At 42.1% G+C, this 14,932-nt stretch overlaps 2 protein-coding genes and 1 long non-coding RNA gene across 3 annotated transcripts; 1 reads left to right on the top strand and 2 right to left on the bottom strand.

The window, feature by feature from the left end:
* Nucleotides 1-455: 455 nt before the first annotated feature.
* On the top strand, nt 456-5,456 carry LOC123324578. Its single transcript, XR_006539899.1, has 3 exons — nt 456-484; nt 2,320-2,398; nt 5,440-5,456. It is a non-coding gene; the product is annotated as an uncharacterized LOC123324578 (long non-coding RNA).
* Nucleotides 3,171-9,989, bottom strand: LOC110575239 (MYC binding protein). The gene is made up of 5 exons (XM_021684221.1): nt 9,920-9,989; nt 9,652-9,724; nt 6,153-6,201; nt 5,779-5,908; nt 3,171-4,388 (listed from the first exon to the last, which is right to left on the bottom strand). The coding sequence occupies exons 1-5, from the start codon at nt 9,932-9,934 to the stop codon at nt 4,344-4,346; spliced, it is 312 nt and encodes a 103-aa protein (XP_021539896.1). The 5' UTR covers nt 9,935-9,989; the 3' UTR covers nt 3,171-4,343.
* Nucleotides 9,990-11,246: 1,257 nt separating this feature from the next.
* GJA9 (gap junction protein alpha 9) lies at nt 11,247-13,010 on the bottom strand. The gene is given in 4 exon segments (XM_021684218.1): nt 11,247-11,922; nt 12,115-12,147; nt 12,149-12,290; nt 12,293-13,010. Coding segments are annotated over 4 exon segments (1,551 nt in total). The 5' UTR covers nt 12,993-13,010.
* Between the last annotated feature and the right edge of the window lie 1,922 nt (nt 13,011-14,932).

Consider the following 14,932-nt stretch of genomic DNA (forward strand, 5'->3'; position numbering starts at 1 on the left):
AGCCTCCACCGCCGCGGGGCCCGCCCCCTAGAGCCCGGCCCTCATAGGCTCCGCGCCGAGGCCCAGCCCTTCATTGGCCGCCCGAGCTGCCACTCGGGAGCAGCAGGGTAGGTGGTGCCCGTCACGTGCCCGGAATCACCTGACTTGGAGCCGTGGAGGGGGGAGGAGGAGTCACGAGGAGGGTGGCCAGGCCGGCCGAGCCCTCTGCCCTCCGCCCTAGCGAGCACCTCGGTCCTGCCCAGCCACGCGCCTTGCTCCTCGCCGCTCCCCTGCCTTCTTGGGAGCTCTGGAGGCCATCGCAACGGGAGATGCTCTCTGGTCATTTGGGGGAAGAACTGATTGTGCTCCTACAATGGCACTCGCCCAACCAGTATTTACTGATGCCCGCGATGCCCTGGGGGGACAAGGGACACAAAACTGGACCGGACTCGGACCCTGCCCGCCCTCAAGTTGCTGGGAGATTTAAGAGAGATCGGATCTCTGCGTAAGTAGCTTCGGTACGAGATATGAAGTGGAAAGGTCAAAGGTACAGATAAAAATGCTCGAGAGTTGGGAGGGTGAGAAAGTCTGTAAGGAGGTGGCGTCTGAGCAGGTCTAAATGGATGGATGTGGTTGGGATATGCAGGGGTAGGGAGGAGGAGCCAGCCTGAGTGAGGGTAAAGCCTCAACCCAAGGCAGAGTAATGGGTGTGATACAGGTCGATCTAGCAAGTAACAGGAAAGCAAATGCAGCCAAGCTAGAACAGCTTATCCTCCCCTCTTCAGCAAATCAGACGGTGGTTACTACTACCACTTCAAACTCAAAAGAACTCAATTTCCCCTCCTTCCCACCCAGTCTACTTTTAATGTAACTTGTCCCCTCCCCGTAGAACATTACATCTTCTGTGACCTTCAGATCACGATCACAGACCAAAGGAATGAATAATGAAAGCAAACTAAAACGCTTTCACCAAATACATTTGAGAAAGCTAGAGGAATTTTCACTCTTGACAGTCAGGCTTTAGAATTGGAAATTTGATGAAACAAGATCCTCTTAAAATGGAGGTGATGGAGGTGATGGCGGTGGCACTGATTTTCGAAAGGAACTAGCTTCTAGATTATGAAAGGAAAGCCTGTTCTTGCAGGTCTGGGACTTAGTTATGTCTGAATATGTAAGTTAAAGGTAGGACACATCCTTAGAGGTCATCTAGTCCAATCTCTCTCCTAAACAGAGTCCACTCTATAGCACCTCTAGCTGATCGATAATGCAGCATACACTTCAGTGTTCCAAGGGAAGAGAGCTCACTGTCTCAAAAGGCAGCTACGTCCACTGAGGTAAAACTGTTGGAAAGTCTTCTATTTCGACCAAAAATCACACTCACTGGAGCTTAAAATGGAACAACACAGGAGTAGTCTTCATCTTTTTCATGACAGCCCTTCAAATACTAGGTTGCAGTCTTCATTACCTCCTGAGTCTTCTCTGTTCACATTAAACATACTCTGTTCCTTTGACCATCCCTTCTATGCTGATGCCCAACAGAACTTTCTGTGATAGAAATATTCTACAACCATACTGTTCAATAGAGTAGCCAGTGTGGATGGAGCATTTGAAATGTTGCTACTGTGACTGAGGAACTGAATTTTTTTAACTGTAGTTGCCAGATGTGGCTACTGGCTACCATATTGGACAGCACAACCTTTTATTATCAAGTATTATCAATATTCTCCCTGTTGATCATTCACTTTTTTACATGCATTTGGGCTTGTCAACATCCACCAAATGTCTGGCACCTACAATGCAATACTGACCAATACAGCCTTCGGGGTGACTGTTTAGCACCTGGACAATATTTATATTAATGCTTTCCAGAATGGAATTTTTTTTTTTTAATATCCAGAGCATATGTGGTTCACACTGATAATCACTAGAACTAGTATTTTGTCGGCAGTCCTAGTGCCTAAACTTGTACCACTGCATTTTTTAACCTAAATATAAGACTTGACATTTCAGCTTTATGGTTTAGGCCCAGAAGTTGAGGTACTCCAAGTTAATCATTTTCAAGCTTGCTTCAATATGGTTTACCAGCCAGCCAACTTTGTGGCATTTACAGATTTGGCATTTCACCATGTAACCCATATGTAGTCCTTTACAATTTACAAGGCACTTTTCATCCATTATATTTAATTTGATCCTTACAACAACCTGTGAGGTAGGCAAGATATGAAATCTACATTTTATAGATAAGGCAGCTGAAGCGTAGTAGGAACTGAATGGATGACATCCTTTTTCTACTCCATTGAGCATCTTCTTGTACATTGTCTTCATCCATATCCTTGATAGAAATGATGAAGAGGACCTCCAGAGGCCAGGCTGACTCTGAATTCTTGAATAGTACTGACTGGTACAGCAGTTTAAACAGGTCAGTTCCCTCTTAAAAGTGTGATTATCCAACCCACTGGTTGCCATTCTGTCCAAAAGGATGGTACGAGAGACAGTAACCTGACTTACATAAACGCTAATAATAGTCCCATAGTAGAAAAGCAAATGAGGGTTGGCTGCCAGAAAAAAATTCTACTTGTCTGTATTCCACAAAGGGACTGTCATACCAACTGCTTAAAGAAGCCAAGTCTCCCTCTCTTTCAAAATCCCCATGGGGCCAAGTTTTATTGTTCTTATGGTTCTTAGCACTTATTACCCACATTGTTATTGCTTATGTACATGTCTTATAACTAACTTCAAGTCATTCATCTCTGTAACACCCAGCACTCAGCCTACTGCTGAGCATGTAGGAGGCACTCAAATTGGTAAAAGATAAACTGATTCAAGTGAATGTTCTTCCAACAGGATCTGGCCCCCCTCCAAAAACAAACTTGTGACTAGAAGAGACACAGACCATTGCCACATTCTTGCCAACATGACTGATTAAAATGCCCTTACAGTTAGCTTGGTCACAGTTTCCAGCAAGTGCTAAGGCTTTTGCTAGTTAAATCAGCTTTCACTGGAGCGTTCTGTTTTCTACGTGTGTTTTGACCGAAGAGTAAAGACAGGTTCTCTAACAATAGGGTTAGAATACACAAAATAGGATGACTCTTAATAATGTCAAGTCAGTCAGTAAGGAAAATAAGTGACCAACAAAATGGAACATCTGACTGTAGGTCTTCCAAAAGAAAGGAAAAGGACTAACAAACACGAATATAGTGCTTTACCATTTACAGTTCTTTCACATACATTCCATTTGACCCTCACAACAACCCTGTGAGGTAGGCAGCACTGATCTTATTCTTCTCATTTAACAGATGAGGAAAGTGAATCTCAGAGCAGTTAACTGAAGTGCCCAAGGTTCTACAGTTAGTAAATAATTTGTATTAATATCAGTCTTTGGCCTAAAAATTCAGCACCCGACCTCGGCTCATACTTGCCCTACCTACTTCACAGGGATAATGAAGATAAAATGAATTCAAGGCTAGAAAAATACTTTGAGGGAAAAAAGCACTATATAATTATACCCGCAGACTATAATTTTCCACGATATATGGCTCATTCCCCGTCTTATCCCAGCTTGTGCGTGAACCCAGAATTTTATATTGCCTCAGTTCTCTGCTCAACTAAGCAACTAAGTAAGGCAGGGGAACAGTGTGATCCTGTTTGAAGTTATATAAATTACAATCAGGGTAACTACTAGTATAGCAAATTGAAAAACAACACAGGCCAAGTGCAGCTAGGACCCACTGAAGCACAGAGCAAAGCAAGGCAACATCATCAGATAGGGCATGATTGCATAGAAGAAAACGTGGTGTCAGAGTTCAGACTGGCACACACATGGTTATCTAAGGCAAAGTGGTGGCAAAGAAGAGTTATTTGTTCCACATTATATAAACAAGAGCAGAAGATTCATGGGAACCCGTGCAAAAGCATCTTCTGTCACACAGCTGCCTACAGAGGATATAAACAACAGTGTCATCTTCATTTTAAAGAATGACTATACCTGTGTTCATATCCTGCACTAAACCAAGGAACAGCTCCATGCTGAACTTCCTTGGCTAAAATACAACCAGTACCATCATTCCTAGTCAGATTAATAAACAGAATGTCTTTTAATGTAATGAATTAGATGGCTGTGTTTAGATTTTTTTTTTTTTTCAGGATTCACTTTGGATTCTCCTGCTTTTAAGACCCAAAGAAAGTTATATTGAGTTTTTATTGGTGATTCTAAGTATATGTGTTTATAACAGTTAGAGTGTGATAGGTGAATTCAACATATTAAAAGAGTTCTAGAGCATCTGTTCAGAAAAGATTATATACTATACAAACTATTCAAGTCATACAAAACCATTTTTTCAGTGTCTTTTCAACTGAGAAGAATCCTATTCAGCACGCTTCTCCTCCTGAGGTGGTTCATACTGAGCAAGCTATAGGGCAAAGACAGAGGAGTTTAGGTGAATTTTATTCTAAATTGGGTAAAAAAACTCAATAGTAACAAAACGAGTAGTTAACTATTATATTCAAATTACTGAATCAGTAACTTTATATGAATATCCTATCCCTTTTTAAACCATTTAAGATTAATACAATTTAAGATTTAATACAATCAAATGTAATGAAAACTCTTTCATATAAACCTTTAAAATTACTGGGAAACCAAAGCTGAATTTCAATTCATAACTGCACTGCTCAAATACCTGATACGCAATAATCTATCTGTATCTTCCCAAAGATGTTGTGGCTTCTGGTAAGAGACTTCCTTTTTCTCTTTACCACAAGTTTACTGAACTCTCTCTTAAAAAGCAGAAAAAAATAATAATGTACCATATATTAATCTAGCCAGTTAATGAAGAGAAGTTCATGTCTTTGACTTAATGGATGCCAAAGAGTTAACTGGTATTTGTGTTGTGGAATCTTGGACAATTTAAGATGCTGCATTTTCTATTATGCTAAGCTGTGGTTCCCTGCCAGAACACTAGGCTAGGATTTACGTTGTTCCAATTAGCTGTCAGATTTGAGAAGATAATTAGACTTCACTGTGCTTTAGTTTCCTACCTATAAAATGGTCTGTGTACTTGTTTCGCTTATCTCGCAAGGTTGTTGAGCAGATAAATCACATTATGAGAAATGCCTAGAGTAATGTAAAATGCGTTATGTGATTCAGAATGTGGAAAAACCTAAAAGACTTAGAGTTCACTAATTTGAAGTTTATGAAAATTCTCACAGGAGTTTCAACAAAGAAAAAACTTGAGCAGTAGACAAAATTAAGTGCAAACAAATTTATAGAGATAAATAGATTCCAGGGCCAGCACATACAACTGTGCAGATTATGCACTGCACAACTCTAAGAGGTGCCATTCACAAAGCATTGACCCTACAATGACCTACTTAAATCAACTGCTTATAACTCCCAGAAATCTCCATTTACTCATAAGCAGCATTAACCAATGTTCTCATCTTTTTTTTTTTTTTAAGTAGGCACCATGCTCTGCGTGGAGCCCAATGCAGGACTTGAACTCATGACCCTAAGATCAAGACCTGAGCTGGGATCAAGAGTCGGCCACTTAACCGACTGAGCCACCCAGGTGCCCCACTCATCTTTTTCTTGATGCAAGTTCCCAAGAACCTCTTCTTGACCACACATTGCTTGTCCTATTTACAATTTGTGGTTTTCTAGATAGGGCATCAGTTCAGCCTTGCAGTTAATCGAGATTATTTATCCTCCTCCCTCCCCTAATATCCATTTTAGTGAGGTTTTGTTCTTATAATCATTAAGGGTGAAATTATTTTTAACATGAATTCTTTTAAAACATTTACCTTTGTTTTCAGTTTTTTATTTTCTTCTACAATAGCTTCATATTTCTCTTTCATTTCTGCCAATTCTAGGCGAAGCAGCTCTATTTCTGGATTTTCTGGGGTAGCAGCTCCTAAGTGATGCTTTAAAAAACTAATATCAAAGTTAAGAATTTACTTGAGCTGAATGAAACTAACGAAATAGCTCAGAGTAGTATCAATATCTCTGATCATGGTCACCCCACCTTACCACCAACATTTACCCAGAGATCATCATTGCAAAACATAAAGGAAAGTAACTTTTTCAATCGTCAAAAATATTTTAAATATTATCTATGTGAAAAAATAAGAGTTCCAAAGATAAGTCCTTTTTCTGACTTGAAAGATGAAAAGGATACTCCAAAGCACTATTAGGTTTCTCTGGTTCTTCATATAAGGCTACCAATACTGCAAATCAAAAAGCAGAAAAAAGCAACAATTAAAGTCTTAAATTTGAATGACTGAAATTATATAGCCCAGTAAATATTAAATGCCTATTATACAGCAAGCACATTGCTAGGACTGCCATACCATGGTAAACAAGGCAGATAAGGTCCCTGCTCTCAACAAATTTACAGTCTAGTGCAAAAGCAAAGAACTAGACCAAAAAAAAAAAAAAAAAAAAAAAAAAAAAAAAAAAAGCATCAAGCAGCAATACAGGATGATGGATTATGGGAGTACATTGGAAGAACACCTAACTCAGCCTAGAACACCAGGGAAGGCTCCCTAACGAAAGGAAATAAGACCTGAGACTTGGCTATGAGGGTTTCAGATAAAATGGGAAGGTGAGGGGGTGGGGAGGGCAAGAGAACGACACATTGAGGAACTGAAAATTCAAGTATGGCTAGATGGAGCTGTGAACAATGTGGCAGGGAAGGAAGCTGGCAAGGTGGTCAGGACGCAGACCAGGGAGGATCCTGCAAGTTTGGTTGGACTTTGATCCTCAGAACAGGCATATAATTAAACAGTTTTTAAGCAGGAGAGTGACAGGATCACTCTTGACTGCTGTGTGGAAGATCCAGAGTGGGACAAGGATGAAGGAAGGAAGAACAGTTAAGAGGCAGGTGTAGCAATCCAGCTGAAAAAGATAGTAACCTGCACTAGAGTGATGGGGGGTGAAAACAAAGTAGATAAATTTGAGAAAAATTTTGGAGAGAATCAACAGAGCTATGGTAATTACTGAAAGAAGCTTTGAATTCAAACTGTGCTTCAAGAATAGTTTCATATACAACATGCTAAGTAACCACCAACCAAAAACTTTACCAGTAATCAACATGCCCAAATCAATATTAAAATAGATGTTTTAGTTTATATCCAAAAGCTTATGTCAGCACTACCTTGCTCATCTTCTATTGAACAAATTCCTCCTGGGATTTACTACTCAGATAAAAATCTCTCTGAACCAGTGGTTAAATTTTTTGTGCATGGAACCCTTTGAAAGTGACAAAAGCCAAAAAATGTAACTATACACAAAAAATGTGCATCTCTAGACTCCAAGTTAAGATCTGTTGCAAAACTTACACGCTTCCTTTTTTTTAGTTTTAATTCATCAAAAAAATATAGACAGTATGAAAAAATCAAATGGCAATGATTTTTTAACAACCCGCACTGAGTTCTGATAGTTATTCTTCTAAGTATACTTACAACCCTGTTTTTTGAGAAATTGGTATATTTACATCACCACCACCCTCTCCTTTCAAAATGTTTTTCTTTAAATAACATACTCAAACCTGTTTCTTCTTCCATTAATATCCACTGATCTTTGCCAACTAACTTTATAAGACATGAATACTCTTATTACCCTTTTCTACCTCTTCTTCCCCACCCCATTTCTTTCAGCTTCTAAATTTCTGTCAGTGGTACTATGAGGTTGATAATTACAGAACATAATGTAAATATCAAGTTTCCTGTGCTTTTCTATAGATTAAATATACTTCCTTTTTATCAGACAAGAACTCGATAGCCGGTGTTTCCCTTTTTGCCTTAGCAGGCGGGATTTTTAGAGGTTGATACGGTACTCAAAATATCTCAAATGCTTCTTTTTCCAAATGACTTATCTTTATCTTTAGCCATCCTTATAGTGTTTTAATGTTAGAAGCAGTTTCAGATCCTCTTGGAAATATGCTGTATTAAAATTATAAATTAAATATGTGTAAAGTACCCATGTTTGAAGCTGAAAATCAAATTTTAAATAGCTCACATCAGTAGAGACATTATGTTAAGTTCTCTGATATTATTTAGGAGACTGGAAATCTGCAGAGATTGAGGAGTTAGATGCCAGTGTATGTGAGCAAAGGAAAAGAAGCCTTCAGGGATTTCCAGTCTCATGAAGGAGGAACCATGTATGGCCACAAGGCTGTTACCTCCCACCAAGGTCACTTCTCTGCCTTTTAACATTCTGTCTTTTACTCCGTCCAGCCACTCTGGGCTCCTTGCACTTCCTGGAACTCTTGACATCACATTTCATTCAGATCTGTGCTCAAATGTTACTTTTAAGAGAGACCTTCCCCCACCACCCCTTATAAATGGCACACCCGTTGCTCTTTATCCCCTTTGCCGTATTTTTATTCGTAACACTTCCCCTTGGCTGGCACTATGTATTTATTATCTGTCTCCTCCGACTAGAATATAAGCTCATTTAGAGCAGGGGCTTTTTTTTCTCCCCCACTGCTGTATCCCCAGTGCCTAGAACAGAGACCTGAATAAAATGGTGAAAGAAATGAAAGAAATGAACTCATGGAGTTTTTTAAAGGGGGGGGAACCCTTCAAGAGAGGGCAGAGAGGACACTTCAAGAGAGGACAGAGCACAGCACTTTCATAGAGTACTCCTGTCAAGTTTGCTGAAATTTAATTGCAAAGAGATAAGGAAACTATTATCTGAACCTAAGGTAGATAGCAATTCAAAATTACCAGCCCACGCATGGGAATTAAAAGTCCTGCTTTCTGCTAAGACCCAGAGTTATTCTCCCAGAATTTTCTCCTAACCTTTGCTTCTGGCCAAAGAGCAGTTACCAAATAATTTCCCAGACACTTCTCATATGGACCCAGTCATCATCCCTGACAGCTCTTCTGTTCTATATCCTTGAAAGTTCTAGCCAATGAGTTGAATGATACATAGCAGACATTCACATTATTGCTAAGCTAGTGAAATAAACAGTACCCCAACTATCTCTTGGAACTCTCCAGTTTCAAGCTCCTTACTCATCTTAGGTCTTGAACCCCCTTGGAGAAAGAGATACAGTGTAACAGCTTCCATCTTAAAAGGTGTAAACAATATAACCATTTTCATGTGCCCTCAAGCTCTTTAAACTGTAATTCTACTTATGAAATATGCACAAAGCAGGAATTGGTATAGCCTACGAAACGAGGGTTGAAAAACCACAACCAAATTGACTATGAATCGCCTACTTTGGGGATTGAGTTCACTTAGTTATTTTATAGGCAACTTTGAAATCTGGTAATTTTCCCACTTGCCCTTTGTTCGAGGGAAAATGCTTCTTTACATAATTTTGACTCCGCAAAAAGTAAGGAGGGAGGAGTTGGGATCTCAAGGTCTTTAGCAAATATGCTCGCTGAGACCGCTCGAGGCAAAGCAACGGAAGTTGGAGGGACTTTACAACAGCTGCAAGAGTTTCACTCCCCGCCCGGAGAGTGGTAGCATGAGCGAGGCTACCCCAACTCGGGCGGCGTCCGACAGCCAGACGTGCGCCAGTCCCTGCTGAACCCCGAGGCCCACCTTACCGGACCCCAGACAGTTCACACCTGTTCCCCCTCCTTCCCCACACCTTGGCCCGTCAGGGGCGCAGCGCCGAGGAGTACGGCGTGGACACGAGGAACCCTCTCCTAGCCCATGCTCACCCTTGGTCAGCGTGTCCAGCACCCCCGACTTCTCCAAGTACCTCCGGAACTGCTCGCGCTTCGAGTCGGCGGCCTGAGGAGACACGGCGGGTCAGTGGCCGAAGCCCAGGGACCGGAGCAGGAAGAAGGCGCTGGGAGTCCGGCAACCCCGCCTCCGCCTCGCTACCTCAGGCCCCCAAAACCTGCGCGCGCGCCCCCACTCCCACCCCGAGCCGACCAGCGGCTGGCTACCGCCCGCACGCCCCCAGCCACGCCGCGCCCCCCTCACTTTGTAATGGGCCATAGTGACAGCGGCAGCGGCGTAGCTGGCGCCCGAGACCGTGGCTGGCGGGCTCTGAGTAGCACTGCTCATGCGCGGAAGGGCGCGCGCGCATGCGCACTTGCGAACCACGGTCCGAGATCGCAGGGGTGTGGCCTGTTTTCATGACAACCAGGACGCTCTGGGTGCCCCATAGTGGGCTAAGTCGAAGGAGGCTGCGTACACCCGCCTCTCTGCTCCCGGAGCAGCACCTCTCCTTCCTCTTCCGGTCCTTGCAGCGATTCGGTTGCTGAGCGAGAGGCGAGGTTTTGGTAACTCCGGACTAGTGTCCAGGTGGGGCCAAAGATGGGCGTGGCGCCCGGGGGCAGGGCCTGCGGAGGCCGGTAGCACTAGGACTGTAGCAGGGTGTGATCTTCGGACACCGGTCTGGAGCCGACCTGTCTCAACTGGGACCTCGTTAGGTGCGGCAACCTATATGTGCTGGCTTCTTGGCTCTCATCCTGAAAAGGTGCGCACGACCGACGCATGGCGACCCTTGGGTATGCAGTGTCTTGAGAGGAGTGCTTAGAATCGTTATGTTTCAGCTCCAGCTTTTACTTTTGGAGTTTGTTTTGTGGCGGGCTTGATAGGGGCCTCTGGAGGGGTGAGCAGTAACGTGCTAAGCTTTTGCGCGCTTACCGTGTGCCAGGGACTGTACTAAACACGTTTCTTATTTTAATTCTCATGCTATCCCTGTAAGGTAGGAACTGTTAGTAAAGTGGCGAAGTTAGAGGACCAGGGAGGGTAGAGCTGCAATTCCAATCTGGGCACTGAAATCACGATGCTATAAAGCCATCAATCTTTTTAAGATTTTATTTACTAGACAACAACATTATCATACTCAAGAGACATCAGGTTGCGGTCAATAAGGAAACTAAATTAAGTCCCAGGGACAAACAATTTAAACATTGTGCAGAAATAAGAGATTAGCAACTAAGAGGGAGAATTATGTAGAACAAGGAGAATCTCCTAAAGCTGTACTCCCTTCAAGGAAAAACCTGTTTCCAATCCATTAAGCCTCGATTCTAAACAAGCGACTTTCCCAGAATCAGTTTTCATGAATTCTGAAGGGAGCCTGTGAAAAAATAATCCTGATACTTGGTAACTATGTCTTTGAATTTGAAACTGCCCCTTCACCACTCAGAATTAATCTGTTTTTCCTTTTTGAAATGGGTTTGCAATTTTCTGCCTGTAACACCTGCTCTTTAGAGCTGCCCTTGTCATGCCTGTGCTCCATCACCACTAGGCTACTTCTATAACAACAAAATATGCAGAATGTCTAGAAGCCAAAAGCAGTTCAGATCTGAAGGTCTGTGGGAGCCCGCCTACCAGTGAGGTTATTTGTCAGCAACACCAAATGATTTGGAGGACAAGCAGTAGGATTATTGCAGCTTCTGGCCAAATCAGATTCAAAGGACAACTGTCCCAAAGAATCAGGAGTGTCTGGAATGTCAGGCGGTTGGCAGTCTCCCAGTGAAGGAGGCAGGATGCTAAATGTGCCCTCTCTGAACTGACCCTTGAGGTTTCCTTTAGGAGGTGACACCTGATTTTCATCTTCCATAGAGGGACCACATGTAGACCTAAGCCACGACTGTTCCCAGGCACAGTTACCAGGCGGAGGGAAAGCTGTTTGGGATGACTACCCCATGTGGTTGTCCAGATCTATAGCAACACCTGGAATAGAACAGTGACATCTAGAGCAGTGGTTCCTTTTGCTGTCTTTGCCATCAATTTCTCTTTTTTCCCTTAATGGGTTACCCACTTCTTTTCTAAATATTTTATGAGTGTCTTCATTATTACATGAGCTGATGTGTTGAAGATGACTACAGGTAGCGCTAAGTGTGCACATCTCATCGGAAAGTACAGTTTCTTGTTCATCCAAAATGCATTTCTCATCATTTCCACTGTGATTGTCAGGATCTGCCTGAGATGCAGGTGAATTTAAAATAGGGCACACTGGGGCGCCTGGGTGGCTCAGTTGGTTAAGCGACTGCCTTCGGCTCAGGTCATGATCCTGGATTCCCGGGATCGAGTCCCGCATCGGGCTCCCTGCTCGGCGGGGAGTCTGCTTCTCCCTCTGACCCTCCTCCCTCTTATGCTCTCTGTCTCTCATTCTCTCTGTCTCAAATAAATAAATAAAATCTTAAAAAAAAAAAATAGGGCACACTGCTGTGTGTTTTTGCTTTTCCATTAACATAATAATCAGGTGCAGAAGAGAGTCTCTTCAGTGAATTTGCAGAGGTGCTCTGATATTTGGCATGATTTTTTGACTTGTTCGCAAAGAATTCATTATGCTCATCCTTCCATTTATATTGTCCCCAAAGCCCTTTTTTAATCTTTTAAAACCTAGGTGGAAAATTTCTAGAACATTTAAGAAAAGAGAAACAGTGGCTATAGATTGCATAAATAATAGGAATATTGTCTTTTCTGTTGGTCTTGAGACAAAAACAATTATATTTGGACATGGGTGGCCATAGCATTTAACTAAAGGCTCTAAATGAAATCCATATAAAAGATACTGTCCAATCATGAACCCAACCTCAACCACGGAGCAAGTGAAAATGTGTACCACGTAAGTGCAAAGCAGGGTTCCTCTGAGTGGAGCTTTATTTAGTTTCCTTTGTTCCAGCTGACAAAGTTCTTGCTCCAGTCTCCTCCGGTCCCCAGGCATTTCAAACTCCACGCCCTCCAGGGCCCCTCTCAGTTGAGCTTTCCTCCTCTGCCTCTCTTTCTCCAGAACCCTCAGTCAGTACAAAGCATGGCCCATATAGACCAGGGATGGTGAAGACACAAATATCACCTGCAAAACCCAGTATCTAACGAGGGAGATGGGAAAGGCCTGGTCATAGCACACATTTCTGCAGCCGGGTTGTTCTGTATTACAGATGAAACCGGACTGCTCATCATTCCAGACATCCTCAGCTGCTACACCCAGAACAAGCATTCGAAATATGAACAGGATAGTGAGCCAGATCTTTCCAATGATGGTGGAGTGGATGTGAACTTCCTCCAGGATGCCTCCAAGGAAATTCCAGTTCCCCATGTTTATTTAGTCAGCCAGCTTCACTCTGAACCCCATCAAATAGGAGACAGATAAATTCTTCCATTTTCAAGGGCATGCTATTTCATAAAGCAAACCTATGGCCAAAACATGAACAAAGCATCACTCTCTTCATGTGCTGTTGCTCTACTTTTTCCCTAGAGAACTGTGATAATCTCACCAAGGATATATTTAAGATATCAGGAATTTAGGGGCGCCTGGGTGGCTCAGTTGGTTAAGTGTCTGCCTTCGGCTCAGGTCATGGTCCTGGGGTCCTGAGATGGAGCCCCACATGGGGCTCCCCGCTCAGCAGGGAGTCTGCTTCTCCCTCTCCCTCTGCCCCCGTTTGTGTGTGCACTCTCTCTCTCTCAAATAAAATCTTAAAAAAAAAAAAGATATCAGGAATTTACAATCACTTATGTTTAGACCTCATAATGTAATGAAGAAAAAAAAAGAGGGGCGCCTGGGTGGCTCAGTCAGTTAAGTGTCTGCCTTCAGCTCAGGTCATGATCCCAGGGTCCTGGAATCAAGCCTCGTGGCAGGCTCCCTGCTCAGCAGGGAGACTGCTTCTCTCTCTCCCCTGCCCCAGCTCATGCTCTCTCTCTCTGCTCTGAAATCAATAAATAAAATCTTTAAAAAGAAAAAAAGATACCTGGAGGAAGGGCTGTATATATTCTCTATGAAGAATAGAATTGTAGATGGGGTGGCTTGGCTGGCTCAGTCAGAAGAGCATGTGACTCTTGAACTCGGGGTTGTGAGTTCAAGCTCCATGTTGGGTGTAGAGATTACTTAAAATAAGTAAATAAAAAAAAAACAACTATAGGATCTCCTATAAGAAAGGAGTCTTTTTTTTTTTTTTTAAAGATCGTATTTATTTATTTGACAGAGAGAGACATAGCGAGAGAGGGAACACAAGCAGGGGGAGTGGGAGAGGGAGAAGCAGGCTTCCTGCTGAGCAGGGAGCCCGATGCGGGGCTCGACCCCAGGATCCTGGGATCATGACCTGAGCCGAAGGCAGACGCTAAACAACTGAGCCACCCAGGCACCCTGAGAAAGGAGTCTTGTTATTGTTAGCTGAAGTTTATTACTGTTTTACTTTGTTTAACTGAGAACTTTTGGAGAGGTTCCTAAAACTACTGACATGATCTTACAAACCTCTTTATTAAGATTATATAAAAACTATAACCAAAGTCAGTGAGTGTCTCATTTGAGAATTCAGTAAGATACAGCATTTAATGAAATCAGAGGAAACAGATCTGGCTCTTGCTATAGGAATTTAGATTTGTTTTTTAATCCACATTTAAATGTCTAAATTCTGTTGGCTTTCTGGCAGTTGTTGAGCATTTTTAGAAATCAGAAATTCCCGTAATATTTATGAATATTCATAAAATTCTTAATTATCTATGAAAAATTGTGTACATTTTCATCATCTTAAAATGAACTCCAGTTAACTAAGTAAATCTTAAATTAAAAAAATAGAACTTCAAGATTAAAAAAAAAAAACTCCAAAAATTCTCAACTATTTTTGTACTAGCAGAATGTTTTTATATAGTTCTTGACATAAACAGATGGCTGTTGTGGTGGTGGTATTATAGATATTTTCGTTGTAACAATATTTGACCTATTTAAGACACATAGCTTGCTTTTTTGGAAGGAACAGTCAGGCTAGTTATAATTTAGGTGCTTGGATTATCAAGAAGTACATTCCATATTAAGGTAGATATCCTAATGTATCTAAGAGGAAATATATCCCACAGGAAAGATAAAAAGAGGAATGTTTTCATAACTTTCCTTCAAAATATCAATATGTGTTCTATATCCCTTATATAAAGGGAAATGTTACACAATTAAGTACAATACTGGGATACTATAGCTAAATGATATGTTCATCACAAAAGCCTTATGAGGTGGGTATGTTGTTTCCCCAGTTTACAGATGAGGAA

Source organism: Neomonachus schauinslandi, chromosome 4 (assembly GCF_002201575.2).
Source record: "Neomonachus schauinslandi chromosome 4, ASM220157v2, whole genome shotgun sequence".
NCBI lineage: Eukaryota > Metazoa > Chordata > Mammalia > Carnivora > Phocidae > Neomonachus > Neomonachus schauinslandi.

Bases quoted from the DNA above. Each gene is read 5' to 3' on its own strand.
- LOC110575239 (XM_021684221.1), bottom strand. The intron at 6,202-9,651 runs GTGAGCATGGGC...TTTGATTTGCAG, and splicing joins GCTGGACACGCTGACCAAGG to TATTGGTAGCCTTATATGAA. The intron at 5,909-6,152 runs GTATCCTTTTCA...CTTTGATATTAG, and splicing joins AAACCTAATAGTGCTTTGGA to TTTTTTAAAGCATCACTTAG.